Raw genomic sequence first — 13,501 nt, forward strand, 5'->3', positions numbered from 1 at the left:
GGCGGCGGCGGCGGAGCGCGCGGTGAGTGCCTGCCCGGCCTCTCCCTTCCGCTGCGCCCACCCGACTGCGGCCCGGCTGCGGGGGCCAGAGGCGCCGAGGCGGCCGGGGGAGGTGACAGCTGCCCCGACGAGGCGGCTCCGGGGGGTCCCGGGCCGGCGGATGCTCCGACCAGCTGCCGCCCGGGTGTGGGAGGCCGTGCTCGACCCCGGGCGGTGCCGGGCGCGCTCCCCGCGCACACGTGTCCCCACGGGGTGGGAAGCTGGGCCAGAGCCCCAGAAGCGGAGGCCGGGCCGCGGGGGGCGCACACGTGGGGCCCCGCTGGACTTGTGTGGACACGTGCGTGGCTGTAGTCGCCATCGCCTGGCGGGGGCAGCGTGACCGTCTGGGCCCCGTCTGGACCCCCTCCAAGAGGGACAAGGGGCCTGAGCCGGCCTCCGAGCTGGAGCCCGCAACCTCCACCCCAAGCCTCCTTTGTTCGTGGGTTGGGGCCCCTCCGACAGCATAGAAAGCGCCCCCCCTCCCCCGTCCCTAGGGGGAAGGGATGCGGGGAGATTGAATGGGCAGCCAGCGGCCAGTGCCGGACTCTGATCTTCACCCCTACCGCCTTCCGTGAGGGTGGGGTAGGGGGAGCCCAGCGGCTTCATTTGTGGGAGATTTTACCCCGGGAGGGTCTGGAAGTAGCCGCATCATCCTGTGGTGATCTCTGTGGGCAGCGCTGTCCACTGCCTACCTTCGTCCTCAGTTTACCTGGCTGCAGAAGTGGAGACGGGAGGACAGTGAAGGCTAACAGCCCTGGGCCTCAGGCCTGGCCGGGGTTGCAGGGCTTCTGTGGCAACGTGGGGTGCACGGGGCGGGGGGGTCCTTCCACAGATGTCACTGGGGTGGGAACCACAGAGCGAGGACCAACAAAGGGGGGTTCTGGGTCCAGTGGAACCCTTGCCAGTCTCCCCAGGCAGAGCCCCTTCATTTTCACTGCAGTTGGGCCAGGACCCTCTTTCCTGCTCCATCCTGCAGCCTCAGGCATGTAGTGTGAGACCCCAGACTGTCTGCTCAGGCTTGGCATCCCCGGGCCTGCCTCTCTTCCTGGCACAGCTGCTTTCCTCTTCACCTTAGGCACTCTGTCTGAGTTCTGGGACCTCCATCACCCAGTGTCCCTTACCCTGGATGAGAAGTGGGGTCTGGTGATGCTCAAGGTAGCAGGGTTCACTCAGTCCCCCAGAGGCAGGGGTAGGCCTCAGGAGACTGCAGACTGTGGACCCTGTCCCTGACAGCCTGGAGCTGCAGCGAGCTGGCTTTAGCCAGTCTACACCAGGAGCTGGGTGGGGTGGGAGTGGGGGTGGAGAGGGAAAGGTCAGGTTGAAGTTCAGAGGTCAGACTTTTATCTGCAGGCTAGGGCATGGGGAAGCAGGTGCTGGGGACGGAGGCCCTGGGGTGTGTGTCTGGGGCCCCTTGGCCGGGCAGAGAGCTCTGGGAGTGCCCGTTCCCGTGCCCTCTGGACCTGCCAGCTGAACAGTCCTGTGGGTAGCAGCCAGAGGCCTCTTGAGACCTAGCCATCCCTTCCCTGGCTTTTTTTTTTTTTTTAAGATTTCATTTATTAGAGAGAGAGAGAGAGATAGAGCGCGTGTGCGCAGGAGCAGGGGGGAGGGGAGAGGGAGAAGCAGGCTCCCCGTGGAGCAGGGAGCCCAATGCACCGGCTCCATCCCAGGACCCTGGGATCGTGACCTGAGCCGAAGGCAGATGCTTAACCATCTGAGCCCCCAGGTGTCCCAGCCCTGAATTTTTAATAGACGTGTGTCTTCCTATGCCCTAGAGTGAGGTTTCCATGAAATGTGTCTTCATCCAACAGACACACAGGTCTCACGAACAGGAGTGGGCACAGACCCATCTCTACCCCCATGGGACCAGATTGTCCACAGTGGCCCACAGGGTGCCTGGGCACAGAGAGCGCCCCATCCTCTGGGTCCCGGAGCCCTAGACAGATCCAGCCTGCAGGCTGCAGACAGGAACCCATGGGGCAGCCGGGGTCGTGGTGGCCACGGGCCGGGGTTCCTGTGGGCGGCTGGCCAGGCTTTGCCCCGTGGGCTGATCAAGTGTCTGAGGCTGGGCCCTGCCCCTCAGAAGCTGTCACACCCCCTCCCATCCCTTCTCCCACAGTGGCTGAGAGCCTCAACGCGCCCAAAGTGAAAGAGAAAGTCGCCCCCCCAAGGCCAGCCCCGCCCCGCCTGGCGGCCAATCCGGGCAACGGGCACCTCCCTCAGCCACTGGATCTCCTCCGTGAGCCGTGAGCCGTGAGCCGTGAGCGGTGAGCCGGGCGGGCTGTAGTCCTGGAGGTGCCCCTCACGGTGAGCGGGACTGGGGGCTGCNGACTGGAGGCTGCGGGGTGGTGGGGCTGGAGGGGCAGGGGACACAGGGACAGATGGCCCAGGAAAGCTGAGGTGAAGGTCACTGGTCCTCAGAGGGACCGGGGGTGCGAGCCAGCCTTGTGACCGTGGGCGGCAGTGCTGTGGGTGAGAGCCTGTGACAGCTGGCCTCTGAGGGGGCCCAGGGAAGAGGCAGCGGGGAAGGCTCCAGGACTCTGGGAGGCCCCCGACAGGAGGCTCTGGAGGCTGGCTCTGGCTCCCCTGCCCTGTCTCTAGTGAGAGGGGCCCCATCTCCCCCAACCCCTAGAGTGGATGGGGGAACTAAGCACGGGGAGCCTCAGTTGTCCCCTTTCCAGCTGCCCCGTACCCCGTGCCCCAAACACCTCCGAAGCTTCCAGAGGACCTGGTCTGTGCGTGTGTATGCCTATCTGGGAGTGAGGTTCCTGGAAAGGGTGGATAGGAGGGTGGGTGCAGGGCTGGGTGTGGGTGAGCAGGGTGCTTCTCCAAGGGGAGGGGCCGTCTGGGGTCCATGGGAGTGGGGGCTGCGCCTGGCGTGGCAGCATCTACCTGGGTGGCTGTGAGCTGAGCCCAGGTTGTGGGGGGCCCCTCAGTACCTTCAGCCTCCATCCTGGAGGGGGCAGGCGTCAGCTGCGGCTGCCCAAGGATGAGGGGTTCACCGCAGTCCGGGGTTGAGATGCCTGGCTGGCAGATTCACTCCCCCAGAGGCGCCTGGCCCTTTAAAGGCAGAGTGCGCTCATGTGCCCGCTCGGTGTGCACGTGAGTGTGTGTGAGCGTGAGCGAGGCCAGCTGGGAAGGCGCGCTGGGGCGGGGGCGCCTTGAGGGGAAACAGGATGGCCCTAGGGATGGGAGGGGGGTTTTGGGGGAAAGCTTATTTCTCTGGTGCGCCTCTGAGTGGTGTGTTCCTCCCTCTGCTGATTCCCAGTGTCTCTTCTAGAACAGAAGCTGTGGTTTTGAAAGTCCCTGGAAAGTGGAGAGCCGCCCCTTCCCCCTCTGTCCACCCGCGCTCCGCAGCGCAGCCGCTGCTCGCTCCGTCCTCCACTGGCTGGCATCCAGCTCTCCGGCTCCTACCTGGGTGCACTCACTTAAATGGCTGATAAGCAGATCAGGTCAGAATGCAACCCTGCCTTTGGTCTTGGCCCCACCCCACCCGGTGTGTCGTGCTGACCGATGGCCGAGGAGGCCGCTCCTGACACTCCCTCTGCTCACACAGTCTGCCAGCCAAGCTCATCAATGGCGGCATCGCTGGGCTGATCGGGGTCACCTGTGTGTTCCCCATCGACTTGGCCAAGACGCGGCTGCAGAACCAGCAGAATGGCCAGCGCGTGTACGCCAGCATGTGAGCGTGCGGGGCGGGGCGGGGGCCACGGGAGGGGGGCCACGGGAGGCGGGGGCAGGGTGAGGCTCAGACTCATAAGCCCGGCTCCTGCGTCCCCCACCTTGTTTGACAAGAGGGGAAGCTGAGGTCGGGGCTAGGACTGGAGCCATGACTGGCCCCCAGCTCACCCCCGCCCCCCGCAGGTCTGACTGCCTCATCAAGACCATCCGCTCAGAGGGCTACTTCGGCATGTACCGCGGTGAGGCTGGGGGCGGGGCAGGTGTGGGTGGCACCTTCCCGCACCTGGGGGGGGTCTCACTGCCCTGGCTGGGAGGCAGGTGGCAAAGCCAGACAGGGCAGCCTGCTTGTGTAAGTGTGTAAGTGTGGACGTGGCCCGTGGGACCTGAGTGCTGGGTGACTGACTCAGGGTGGGCTGCCTGGGAAGGGGCAGTTCTCAGCGGTCCTCCCAGGGCATCGGCCCCATCCCCCACCTGCTGCCACTGCCAGCACGGCAGGACACTGTGTCGTTACCGTGGTGGCTGCAGCCTTCTCCCCTGTCTTCCAGGGCAGGTGGGACTCCATCTGTGCTGGGAGACCGGAGGGGGGCGGGGACACCCCTGCAAAGCCGCTTAGGAGACGATCCCCAAGACTGGCTTTGCCCAGACACTGTGCGGAGGGACCCACCACTGCCTCCCCCGGCCCTAGCTCACCACCGGCCTGTGTCCTCCACCCAGTGCCCCGCCCCTGCCGTGGGAGCCCTTCTGTCCTCCAGGGGAGGTATTCCTCAGGGAGGCCAGAATGGGTAGACCATGCAGGGACGGTGAGCGGAGCTCCTGGAGGAGCCACTGCCCCTGTCCCTGCCTGGTCCTGCCCCGCCTGGCACCAATGTGGGTGAGAGGGCAGGAGGGGGAGCCAAGGAGTGACTGGGGTGGGTCTCTGCCAGCTGGGAGGCTACTGCTGGCTGAGAGCCTCCCCAACCCGGGCCACTGACCTGCCTGTGCTCCCCCCTGTGCCCCACAGGAGCCGCTGTGAACCTGACTCTTGTCACCCCAGAGAAGGCCATCAAGCTGGCCGCCAACGACTTCTTCCGATACCAGCTCTCCAAGGACGGGTGAGGGGCTGAGGGCCAAGGTTGTGAGGGGGCAGGTTCTGTGCCTCCGGACAGAGGACAGAAGCCCTGCCCCTCACCTCCTCCCTCTCATCCTCCCTGCCTCCTGCGCAGGGAAGGAAGCAGATGCTGAGTCAGTGGCGCTTCGGCCCCAGCGCTCCTGGCCCCCAGCCACCTGCACCAGCCCTGTTGGGTGGGATTTGCGGGGGGCACCGACCAGCTTTCCCCTGTCAGGGGATGGGGCTGAGAGGGTGGCCCTTTGGGTACTTGAGACGCCTACCTTCTCCACTGCTGTTTGCTTGAGAATGGCCCTTCCACCTTTCCCAGGCCCTGCCTGTGGGGCCCTCTGTCGGTTGGGGTCGGTGCCCATTGCTGGAGGGCCTGCAGGGGTACCGGAGGCTGGCGTGTGCTGTACCCTGCAGGGCTGAGTCCGCCTCTGCCGCTCCCGTTCCCCTGCACGCCCGGGGCAGTGGGCGGCCCCCGGGGCAGCAGAGGCTTCTGCGCCTGCACCACGGCGCGCACCCCTTCTCCACAGGCAGAAGCTGACCCTGGTTAAGGAGATGCTGGCCGGCTGTGGGGCCGGCACCTGCCAGGTGATCGTGACCACGCCCATGGAAATGCTGAAGATCCAGCTTCAGGACGCGGGCCGCATTGGTGAGGGTGTGGGGGGAGGGGCAACAGCTGGGTGGGGGCAACAGCTGGAGCCCCATCCCCTGCCCCGTGGGAGGCCCTAGGAGGGAGAGCCGGCAGGCCCATCTCTTCTCTCCCCAGCTGCCCAGAAGAAGATACTGGATGCCCAGGCCCAGCTGTCGGCCCAAGGGGGCACCCAGCCCTCCGTGGAGGCTCCAGCTGCCCCCCGGCCCACAGCCACCCAGCTGACCCGGGACCTGCTTCGGAGCCGGGGCATCGCTGGCCTCTATAAGGGACTGGGGGCCACACTGCTCAGGTGGGAGGGAGGGTGAGGGTGGGAGGAGGGAGGCCTGGCCACTGTGCACCTCTGGGTCACCAGGGTCCCTCCCTCCCCCCACAGGGATGTCCCCTTCTCCATTGTCTACTTCCCCCTCTTTGCCAACCTGAACCAGCTGGGCCGTCCGGCATCCGGGGAGAAGTCTCCTTTCTACGTGTCGTTTCTGGCTGGCTGTGTGGCCGGGAGCGCAGCCGCCGTGGCCGTCAACCCCTGTGATGGTCAGTGCCTGGACTGGGTCCTGCAGGGGTGGGGGTGGAGGTGGGCTGGGCCCGCGCTGACCTGCACACCCCCCTGCAGTGGTGAAGACAAGACTCCAGTCACTACAGCGCGGTGTGAACGAGGACACCTACACGGGGTTCCTGGACTGTGCCAGGTGGGAAGGCCCCAGGGGCAGGGCGGGGGCGGACCGCAGGCCGGCAGGGGCCCTGACCACCCTCTCCCCGCAGGAAGATCCTGAGGCACGAGGGCCCCTCAGCCTTCCTGAAGGGCGCCTACTGCCGCGCGCTGGTCATCGCCCCGCTGTTCGGCATTGCTCAGGTGGTCTACTTCCTGGGCATCGCGGAGACGCTGCTGGACCTGCTACGGCGACCCCAGCCCTGAGCCCGGCGGCCGCCCATGCCCTCCAGCCGAGTGGGACCAGCGTGGGGCCGGAGCCAGGTGGCCCGCCCAGGACCGAGCGAGAGAAAGTCTCTCCCTAGCCTTCCCACATGGGTGGGGGGAAGCAGACGAAGGGTGCGGGGTCCACATGGGTGGTGCACACAGGGGCCCCTGCGGGGTCCTGCCTGCACCACCACTGGGACCAATGTCTTATTTATGTAGAAAATGCAGAAATCTTTACATTCCTGGAGCCAGCCCCCGCCACAGCTCCGCCCCGGCCTGAGTACCCCAGGAACAGAGCTGGTCTCTGGGCCGGGCCCCCCAGGCCTGGGCTAGGCAAGCGGGACCCTACCCTCCAGTCTACCAGCTCTCGTCCCTGAGGCTTGGCCCCTAGTCCACAAAGGGGACCCCGCACAAACCTATTTATTAACTTGCCGAGTACAAGTGCTCTGTTCATCCCTGTGTCCATCCGTCCAGCCTCTCCCTGCCGCTGCCCTTCTTGCCTTGGGCAGGACTCCACTTTGCCCCCCAGCTAGCCTTGTGGGAGGATTGGGGTCTCCTGCCCCCCATTTTGAGCCAGGAGTCCCAGGCGGGGGTCACATTGAGTTCTGACTCCCAGGGCAAGCCCCCCATTCCAATGTGGGACCCAGCATCCCTCCTGGTGGGCCTCTCTACCCCCACCCCAGCTTGGGGGCCCATAGCGTGTGAGGTCTGTGTGCATGTGCAAATGTTCTGGGGAGCAGGTTGTGTCCACCAGCGCTCCACTGGCCTGGCCCCTCAGAGATGGGGCTGGGGGTGGGGGGTGGGGCTGCTGGCCTTACCCACATGGCCAGGTAATGTGTGTGTGTTTGTGCTGTGTGCACCCTAGGCTCCCCTCTGACCCCATTCAGGAATGTATTTTCCCAGCCTGGTTCTTGCTGCACCTCAGTGGACCCCTCTTCTGAGACCCCCCCCCCAACCCTGGGTCCAGGATTGGCCAGTGGGGAGGGCAGACATGAGGACCAGTATGGAGCCTGGGGGTGCCTGCTCCCTCAGTCCTCCCAGGGCCCACCCTACTTTCTGGGCCTTTGCATAAGGCCGCTGACCACACTCTGTAAGCTCTGCCCTCCCGAGACCGCCCTCCGTCATTGATGTTGTGAATTGAGGCAGCCCGCCCCGCCCCCCCAGGCCACGTGATTGTGTTGGTGATCGACCCCGATGTGCTGGTGCTGTGTACCCCCTCCTCTGGAGGCCCCTTCCCGGTGACACTACCTGGGGCTCAGGCCTGGGCCCCCCAGTTCACGGTTGTTCCTGGGAGCTGCCCTCTCCCACCACGTCTGAACCTTGGAAGCTGCTGCTGCTGCTTACAGAATTATATTTTTTCTTTTGAAGAGTTTTAAGAAGTTGTAACTTTTTGTGTCTTGTCCTGTGAGAAGATAAATAAACATTCTAAGTAGACACCTTTTCTCTGAAATCTGTTAGGGCGGGGCGGGGGGGAGGGTAGCCTCTCATTTTGCAACCGGCTCCCGGGGCTGACCTCCCTCGGCCCACCCACCCGCTGGCCAACACAGGGCCCGGGAGGAGGGCCCCCTGACGCCCGCACTGGCTGGTTTGGGGGTGCGGGAAGGGCAGACCCCTTTCTTCCCTGCCTGCAAGCCGTCCTTGGGATCAAAAGCGGAGCTTGGGCCTGAGGGCCCCAGAGTGCCCCACCAGCCGGTGGCGCCGGGGTGGCCACGAGGGGGCGGAGCCGGCGGTGATGTGGCCCCGCCTCCGCGGCTGGCGGCGCCGAGAACAGTGCATTGTGGGAAACTCCCAGTTCCCCGCAGCCGCAGCCGCAGCCGCCGCCCGCCCGGGTCCCGCGGAGAGCGCGCAGCGCCGAGGTGGGAGCGCCGGGAGCAGCAGCGTAAGACAACGGGGGCTCCGGGGCCTGGGGCCCGGGGTGTGACGGGGCGGCCGCGCGGGGCGAGTGGGCGGCTCCCGCCTTGAAGGTCACTGGGGGCGCATGCCGGGCCCCTGGCTCTCTCCAGCCCAGCGGCTCCTGGGAGGGGGAGGGAGCGCTAGCTGACGTCAGTGTGAACCAAAAATAACGGGGGGTGGGGAGGAGACCACCTGCCCTTTGCAAACTTGACGCCCAGCAGCTGGGTGCCCATCCAGAGCACCAGGGGTTGAGGGGCTGCTGGGACTCCCTGGGAAGCAGGGCAGCAGCTGGGCTGCTCACTGGGACACCCCCATTATGCTGTGACCTACAGGTGACCTTCAGGTGCGGTTAGTGTGCCTGGCCTGGGTGGAAAACCTGGGCCAAAGCTTCCCCCATGGGCTCCATGCCCCTGTGGGGAGGGGCGGGGGGTTCTAATCCTCTCGGAGGAGAGGCAGTCAGGTGGTGTCTAGGTGTTCAGGGAGAGATGGCTCAGGCCCAGCCCAGTAACCCCAGTACTCGCCAACTCAGACATTGAGGATCTGGGCCAGGCTTTTCCCATAGTCTGGAGCCCCCATCCTCTGCCCTGGCCCAGGTTTGAGGGTGCTGAGGCTGATGGACATGGCATGTGTCCACCCCAGGCTCACACCAGGGACACCCTTCCCCCACCACCCTTGCCCAAGAGGCAGGCACAGCCCCAGACTCAGGAAGGACTCCCTGCCCTTGAACTGGAGCAGGAGAAGCTGGTCTTGGGGGTGGGTACCGGCAGCTGGGGAGGGGCAGGTGGCTTGCCGGGAGGCACAGGGCCTGTCACTGCCTGCCTGACTGGCTTCTCCAGCCTCCCAGGGAAACACCTCAGGTGTGCTGTACCCCAGTTCTGGCACCCTTGGGCCCATTCCCACCCCACTGGCACCAGAGAGCCCAGACTCTGGGTTTCTGCCTTGCCCTCCTCTCCACTTGGACCCAGTCGTCCCAGGAAGGTGCACAGTGGTTCTGCCCAGGCACACCATAGCTGCCACGCCCTCCAGTGACCACACATCCTCCTGAGGACTGGGTGGGCTCTCACTTCCCCATCAGGGCCTCCCTACCCCGGGCCAGATGGAAATAGCACGTGTATGGGCAGGACCATGTTGCGGATGGCTGGTCTCATCCTGCACCCCCAGCCTGTTCAGGGCCAGCGGGCTCTGCGTGTGTGGTTGGAGGGGCTTCTCAGGGAGTGGTGGGGGGGCAGATGGAGATCAGGCCCTGGCAGCAGAACATCCTGAGCGGGGTCTCCTGGGGGAAGGGGTGATCCAGAGAACTGGGCAGGGTCTCCATGGGGACAAGACGGGAGGAGGCTGAACAGGAGAGTTGAGTCTCTTGCCACAGCCTCATTGTGTCTCTCTCCAGGCCTAGATAATGCCCAGGGGTGAGCTGTCCTGAGCCGCTGAGTTCCAGTTACCTGTCTGTTCACGCACACCCCACGTAGCCTGCCAGCACCGCCCACCATGGAGTCCAGGGGGAAGGCGACCAGCGGCCCCAAGCCTGACACCAAGGCTCCACAGGCCGCTGCTGAGGCCAGAGCCCCGCCAGCTGCGGATGGGAAAGCCCCCTCAGCTAAGCCTGGGAAGAAGGAGGCCCAAGCAGAGAAGCAAGAGCCCCCAGCGGCCCCCACACCACCGACTGCCAAGAAGACCCCAGCCAAGGCAGACCCTACCCTTCTCAATAACCACAGCAACCTGAAGCCAGCCCCTGCAGTCCCCGGCAGCCCCGATGCCACCCCCGAGCCCAAGGGCCCTGGGGATGGGGCTGAGGAGGATGAAGCCCCCAGCGGGGGTCCAGGGGGCCGTGGCCCTTGCCCCTTTGAGAACTTGACCCCCCTGCTGGTGGCTGGGGGTGTGGCCGTAGCAGCCGTAGCCCTAATTCTTGGTGTGGCCTTCCTGGCCCGGAAAAAATGATGGCTGGTGCCCAGGTGGGGGCACAGCCACTTCCTGTACAGATCTCAGGAGCCTAGTGCATGCCGAGCTCACACACAGCTATCTATACGTCCGTACACGCATACCATATAGACACGTATACCCCCACACACGCAGAGGGACAGACACGGACAGGCCCCCCAAATCCCCTCGCTGGCCCCCGGCACATCCCACTCCCAGGCTCCAGGGTTTACTGAGCAGCAGAGGACAGAGCTCCCACATGGGGCAGAGGTCTCGGCCGAGGCCACGATATTGGGGGGCAGCGGGAGGAGGGGATCTCGAGTGTGGCCCTCCTGCCTACGGGCAGGTGTGTCCACCGTGGACACACTCACGTGTGTCAGCCGGTCCCCAGAGGCCCCCGTGGTCCCGTGCGCTTACTGGCAGCAGAGTCCGGACGAGTCCTCAGGGCTGGGCAGGGTCCGGGATGGGCTCCAACGAGGGCCCAGCCCATGTGGGGACATTAAAGGGTACGGCTGTCTCACTCTCCCCATTTCTGCTTTGTTTGTAGCTGGGCAGGGTTGGGGGTCCATCTGGGAAGGGCCCGGGCAGTAGGGTGACCCGAACCAAGCCGTGGCAGTGCTTCCATGCCACCTCTGTCCATCGCCTGCACCCTGGCTGGGTGGACAGAGCCCAAAGGCTGGTCTGGGGGGGCTTCCACCATTCACCTTCCAGGGGAGCCGCCGAGGCTGGGGCCACCTCACTTCCTGCCCTGATTCTTCCTCGTCCCGCAGCAGTTGTCCTTGGGGCATCTGAGGGCCTGGCAGGGAGGCCGGGGATGGGGGGGATGTCGCTCGCCTCTCCCCTGTAGACCGCCCCTCCCACCTCACCCAGCGTCCTTGGACTCTACCAAGCGTATGAATGCAGTAAAACAGGTAGAGCTGTTTGGTGGGGACCATCGCCCACGTCCGCTGCCCCGTTGTGCCTGGAGGGCGACTGTGCTGTGCCGTCCCTCCTCAGCACATCGGATCCCAGCTTGGCCCGTGGCACGATGGCAGTGGGCAGGCTCTGGAGGGTGGCCATGGGCACTGTGGGCACTGACACACCCTGGCCTGTCCAGCCGACCACTGGAACCCTGGGCCTGAGTGGAGGCTGAGTCTGAAATAAACTCTGTTGTCTAATGGTTGGGCTAGTGTCCTCACCTACCCGGGGCGGGGAAAGTCACAAGGGCTTCCCATGGCGGTGTGGGGGTGGTCACATAGCCACACCACCAGGCTTTCCAAAGAGGAATAGGGAGCTTCAGCTGCCACCCCCCCCCACCTCCTGCCACCCCCACGCTTTGATCCTGGGCCCTGCCCCATCCCAGACAGCCAGACCCCAGAGGGACTCTCACCACCTGGGCTGCCAGCCACAGTGCACAGGGCAGGGCTGGGACTGGAGCAGTAAGGACATGGGAGGGGGAAGGAGGACCTCGCTCTGACGTCTGAGGCCAGGGGTTAACACTTTCTCCACCACCGTCTGCAGTGTGGGGCACAGAGGAGACTGGGAAGATGGGCTTTCCTCCTCTTCCCGCCCCACTGCCCACAGCTCCCTGAGCCCACTCTGGCCAGATGACCCAACTGGTCGGGCCTGCCTGCCCCCTCCCAGCTGTGGGCAAGGCTGTAGGGGCAGGGTCTGGGAGAGCAAGACCCTGCTGGGTCCAGAAGCCCTCCTGTGGGCTTTGTCACTCTGGGCCCCTCCTGCCCCCAGCCTCTTGGAGCTGACGTGTTGGGGGCCACGCCCTTCCCTTCTTTTCCTGGTACCCACCCTCCCAGGGTGGCACACCCGGTCCCTGTACCCACATAGCAGGCCCAGGCAAGTCCGGGGAACTTCCATCGAGTGAAACATCCAAAACAGTCCTGTCACCCTCTCCCAGACACGCCCCTCCTCCGAGTCCTGGAGCCTCCCCCTGACCCCTGCCCACACCCCCCGGTTCCTCAGAGTCCTTGAGCCACCTGGCCAGAGTGTGCCACACGGGGTGGGGCGCTGTGGAGCAGGGCAGAAACAGGCCCCAGGTCCAGCCTCTGGCCCCCCTGCCCCGCAGGTGCCAGGGCTGCTGTCCGAGCACGTTGGGCCGCTTGCCCCCTTTGGCTGTGCGGTCCCCTCTCCCACTCTCTCCATTCTGCAGCTTGCACCTTAAAAACAAACCCCTCTGATAGTTTGGAGAATGTTTTCAGTGAGCGGAGGCGCCCGTGAGGACAAGCCCTGTCATCTTCAACCAGAAGTCCAGAGCTCGGCCCCTCGACGCGGATATTCCACCCCATGTGGCCCCTTGTGTTCATCAGTTCACAGGACGCCGGGCTTGTTTCCAAACAGCGGTGGTGAAGATCCTTGTAACGCCCCTTGTTATCTTACTTCTGTTTTATCGTGGTAAAATACACATAACGTGAGATTTACCATCTTAGCCATCAAGTGCACAGCTCAGGGCACCAAGCACGTTCATGCTGTACAGCTGTCTCCACCCCCATCTCCAGAACTTTCCAACTTCCCAAATGGAAACTGTCCCCGTGAGACATCGACCCCCGTCCCTCCCCCGGCCCCAGCGCCCACCGTCCACTCTCTGTCCCTGTGAATCTGGAGACCCCAGAGACCTTGTGTGGGTGAATCCAGCAGGATTTGTCCCTTTGTGTCTGGCCTGTTTCACTCAGCGTCACGTCCCGGCGCCCACCGTCCACTCTCTGTCCCTGTGAATCTGGAGACCCCAGGGATCTCATATGGGTGAATCCTGCAGGATTTGTCCCTTTGTGTCTGGCCTGTTTCACTCAGCGTCACGTCCCCCAGGTCCATCCACGCTGTGGCCGGTGTCAGCGTGTCCCTCCGTGTTTGGGCTGAGTGACAGTTCGGTGTGTGGATGGACCACGTTTATCCGCTTGTCCGTCGACAGACACCTGATGCTTCCATGTGTCCACTGTTGTGGGTTACCGCTGCTGTGACCGTGGAGCTGCTCATCTCTCTCCAAGACCCTGCAGTCCCTCCTCTTGGGTATCCACGGGCAGCTGCATCACTGGGCTGCACAGTGCGCACATCTTAAACCCTGCTGCTCCACCTGGAGCCTGGGGGTTGGCCTCGAGGGCACTGCTCCCCAGCCGTGGCCACACAGGCCAGGGTGCTAGTCCAAGTGAGGCGAACTGGCCTCTTCTGCTTGTTTCTCTTCACGCGGATCTAATGTGCTTTTCACAAAGTTCTTGGCCATTTGGGTCTTGCCTTTTGTGATTCTTCCTGTAGGTGTTAGTTGTCCGTCTTCCTGTTGGATGGAATGCCTTCTTCTCATTTACTTGGAGGACTTCTCTACATGTCTCGCGGGCCA

The 13,501-nt window shown here is 64.5% G+C and overlaps 3 protein-coding genes across 3 annotated transcripts in view; all 3 read left to right on the forward strand.

The window, feature by feature from the left end:
• Positions 1 to 2,288, forward strand: part of PIDD1 (p53-induced death domain protein 1) — a 9,303-nt gene extending 7,015 nt beyond the window's left edge. Inside the window, exon 17 of the mRNA XM_034645265.1 lies at positions 2,156 to 2,288. Within this exon, the coding sequence (XP_034501156.1) occupies positions 2,156 to 2,185 (30 nt within the window). The 3' untranslated portion in view covers positions 2,186 to 2,288. The remainder of the gene's footprint in view (positions 1 to 2,155) is intronic.
• Positions 2,289 to 3,346: 1,058 nt separating this feature from the next.
• Positions 3,347 to 7,808, forward strand: SLC25A22 (solute carrier family 25 member 22). Its single transcript, XM_034645266.1, has 9 exons — positions 3,347 to 3,488; positions 3,593 to 3,718; positions 3,901 to 3,956; positions 4,718 to 4,808; positions 5,341 to 5,459; positions 5,577 to 5,751; positions 5,836 to 5,990; positions 6,070 to 6,145; positions 6,219 to 7,808. The coding sequence occupies exons 1-9, from the start codon at positions 3,469 to 3,471 to the stop codon at positions 6,370 to 6,372; spliced, it is 972 nt and encodes a 323-aa protein (XP_034501157.1). The 5' UTR covers positions 3,347 to 3,468; the 3' UTR covers positions 6,373 to 7,808.
• A 351-nt stretch (positions 7,809 to 8,159) lies between these two features.
• Positions 8,160 to 12,240, forward strand: CEND1 (cell cycle exit and neuronal differentiation 1). The gene is made up of 2 exons (XM_034646494.1): positions 8,160 to 8,251; positions 9,653 to 12,240. Exon 2 carries the CDS (start codon positions 9,751 to 9,753, stop codon positions 10,198 to 10,200), a length of 450 nt encoding a protein of 149 aa, XP_034502385.1. The 5' UTR covers positions 8,160 to 8,251; positions 9,653 to 9,750; the 3' UTR covers positions 10,201 to 12,240.
• Positions 12,241 to 13,501: the final 1,261 nt, after the last annotated feature.

The sequence above is a fragment of the Ailuropoda melanoleuca genome, chromosome 16, assembly GCF_002007445.2.
Source record: "Ailuropoda melanoleuca isolate Jingjing chromosome 16, ASM200744v2, whole genome shotgun sequence".
Taxonomy (NCBI): domain Eukaryota; kingdom Metazoa; phylum Chordata; class Mammalia; order Carnivora; family Ursidae; genus Ailuropoda; species Ailuropoda melanoleuca.

Bases quoted from the DNA above. Each gene is read 5' to 3' on its own strand.
- SLC25A22 (XM_034645266.1), top strand. From the start codon at position 3,469: ATGGCTGATAAGCAGATCAG. The intron at 3,489-3,592 runs GTCAGAATGCAA...CTGCTCACACAG, and splicing joins ATGGCTGATAAGCAGATCAG to TCTGCCAGCCAAGCTCATCA. The intron at 3,719-3,900 runs GTGAGCGTGCGG...CGCCCCCCGCAG, and splicing joins CAGCGCGTGTACGCCAGCAT to GTCTGACTGCCTCATCAAGA.
- CEND1 (XM_034646494.1), top strand. From the start codon at position 9,751: ATGGAGTCCAGGGGGAAGGCGACCAGCGGCCCCAAGCCTGACACCAAG.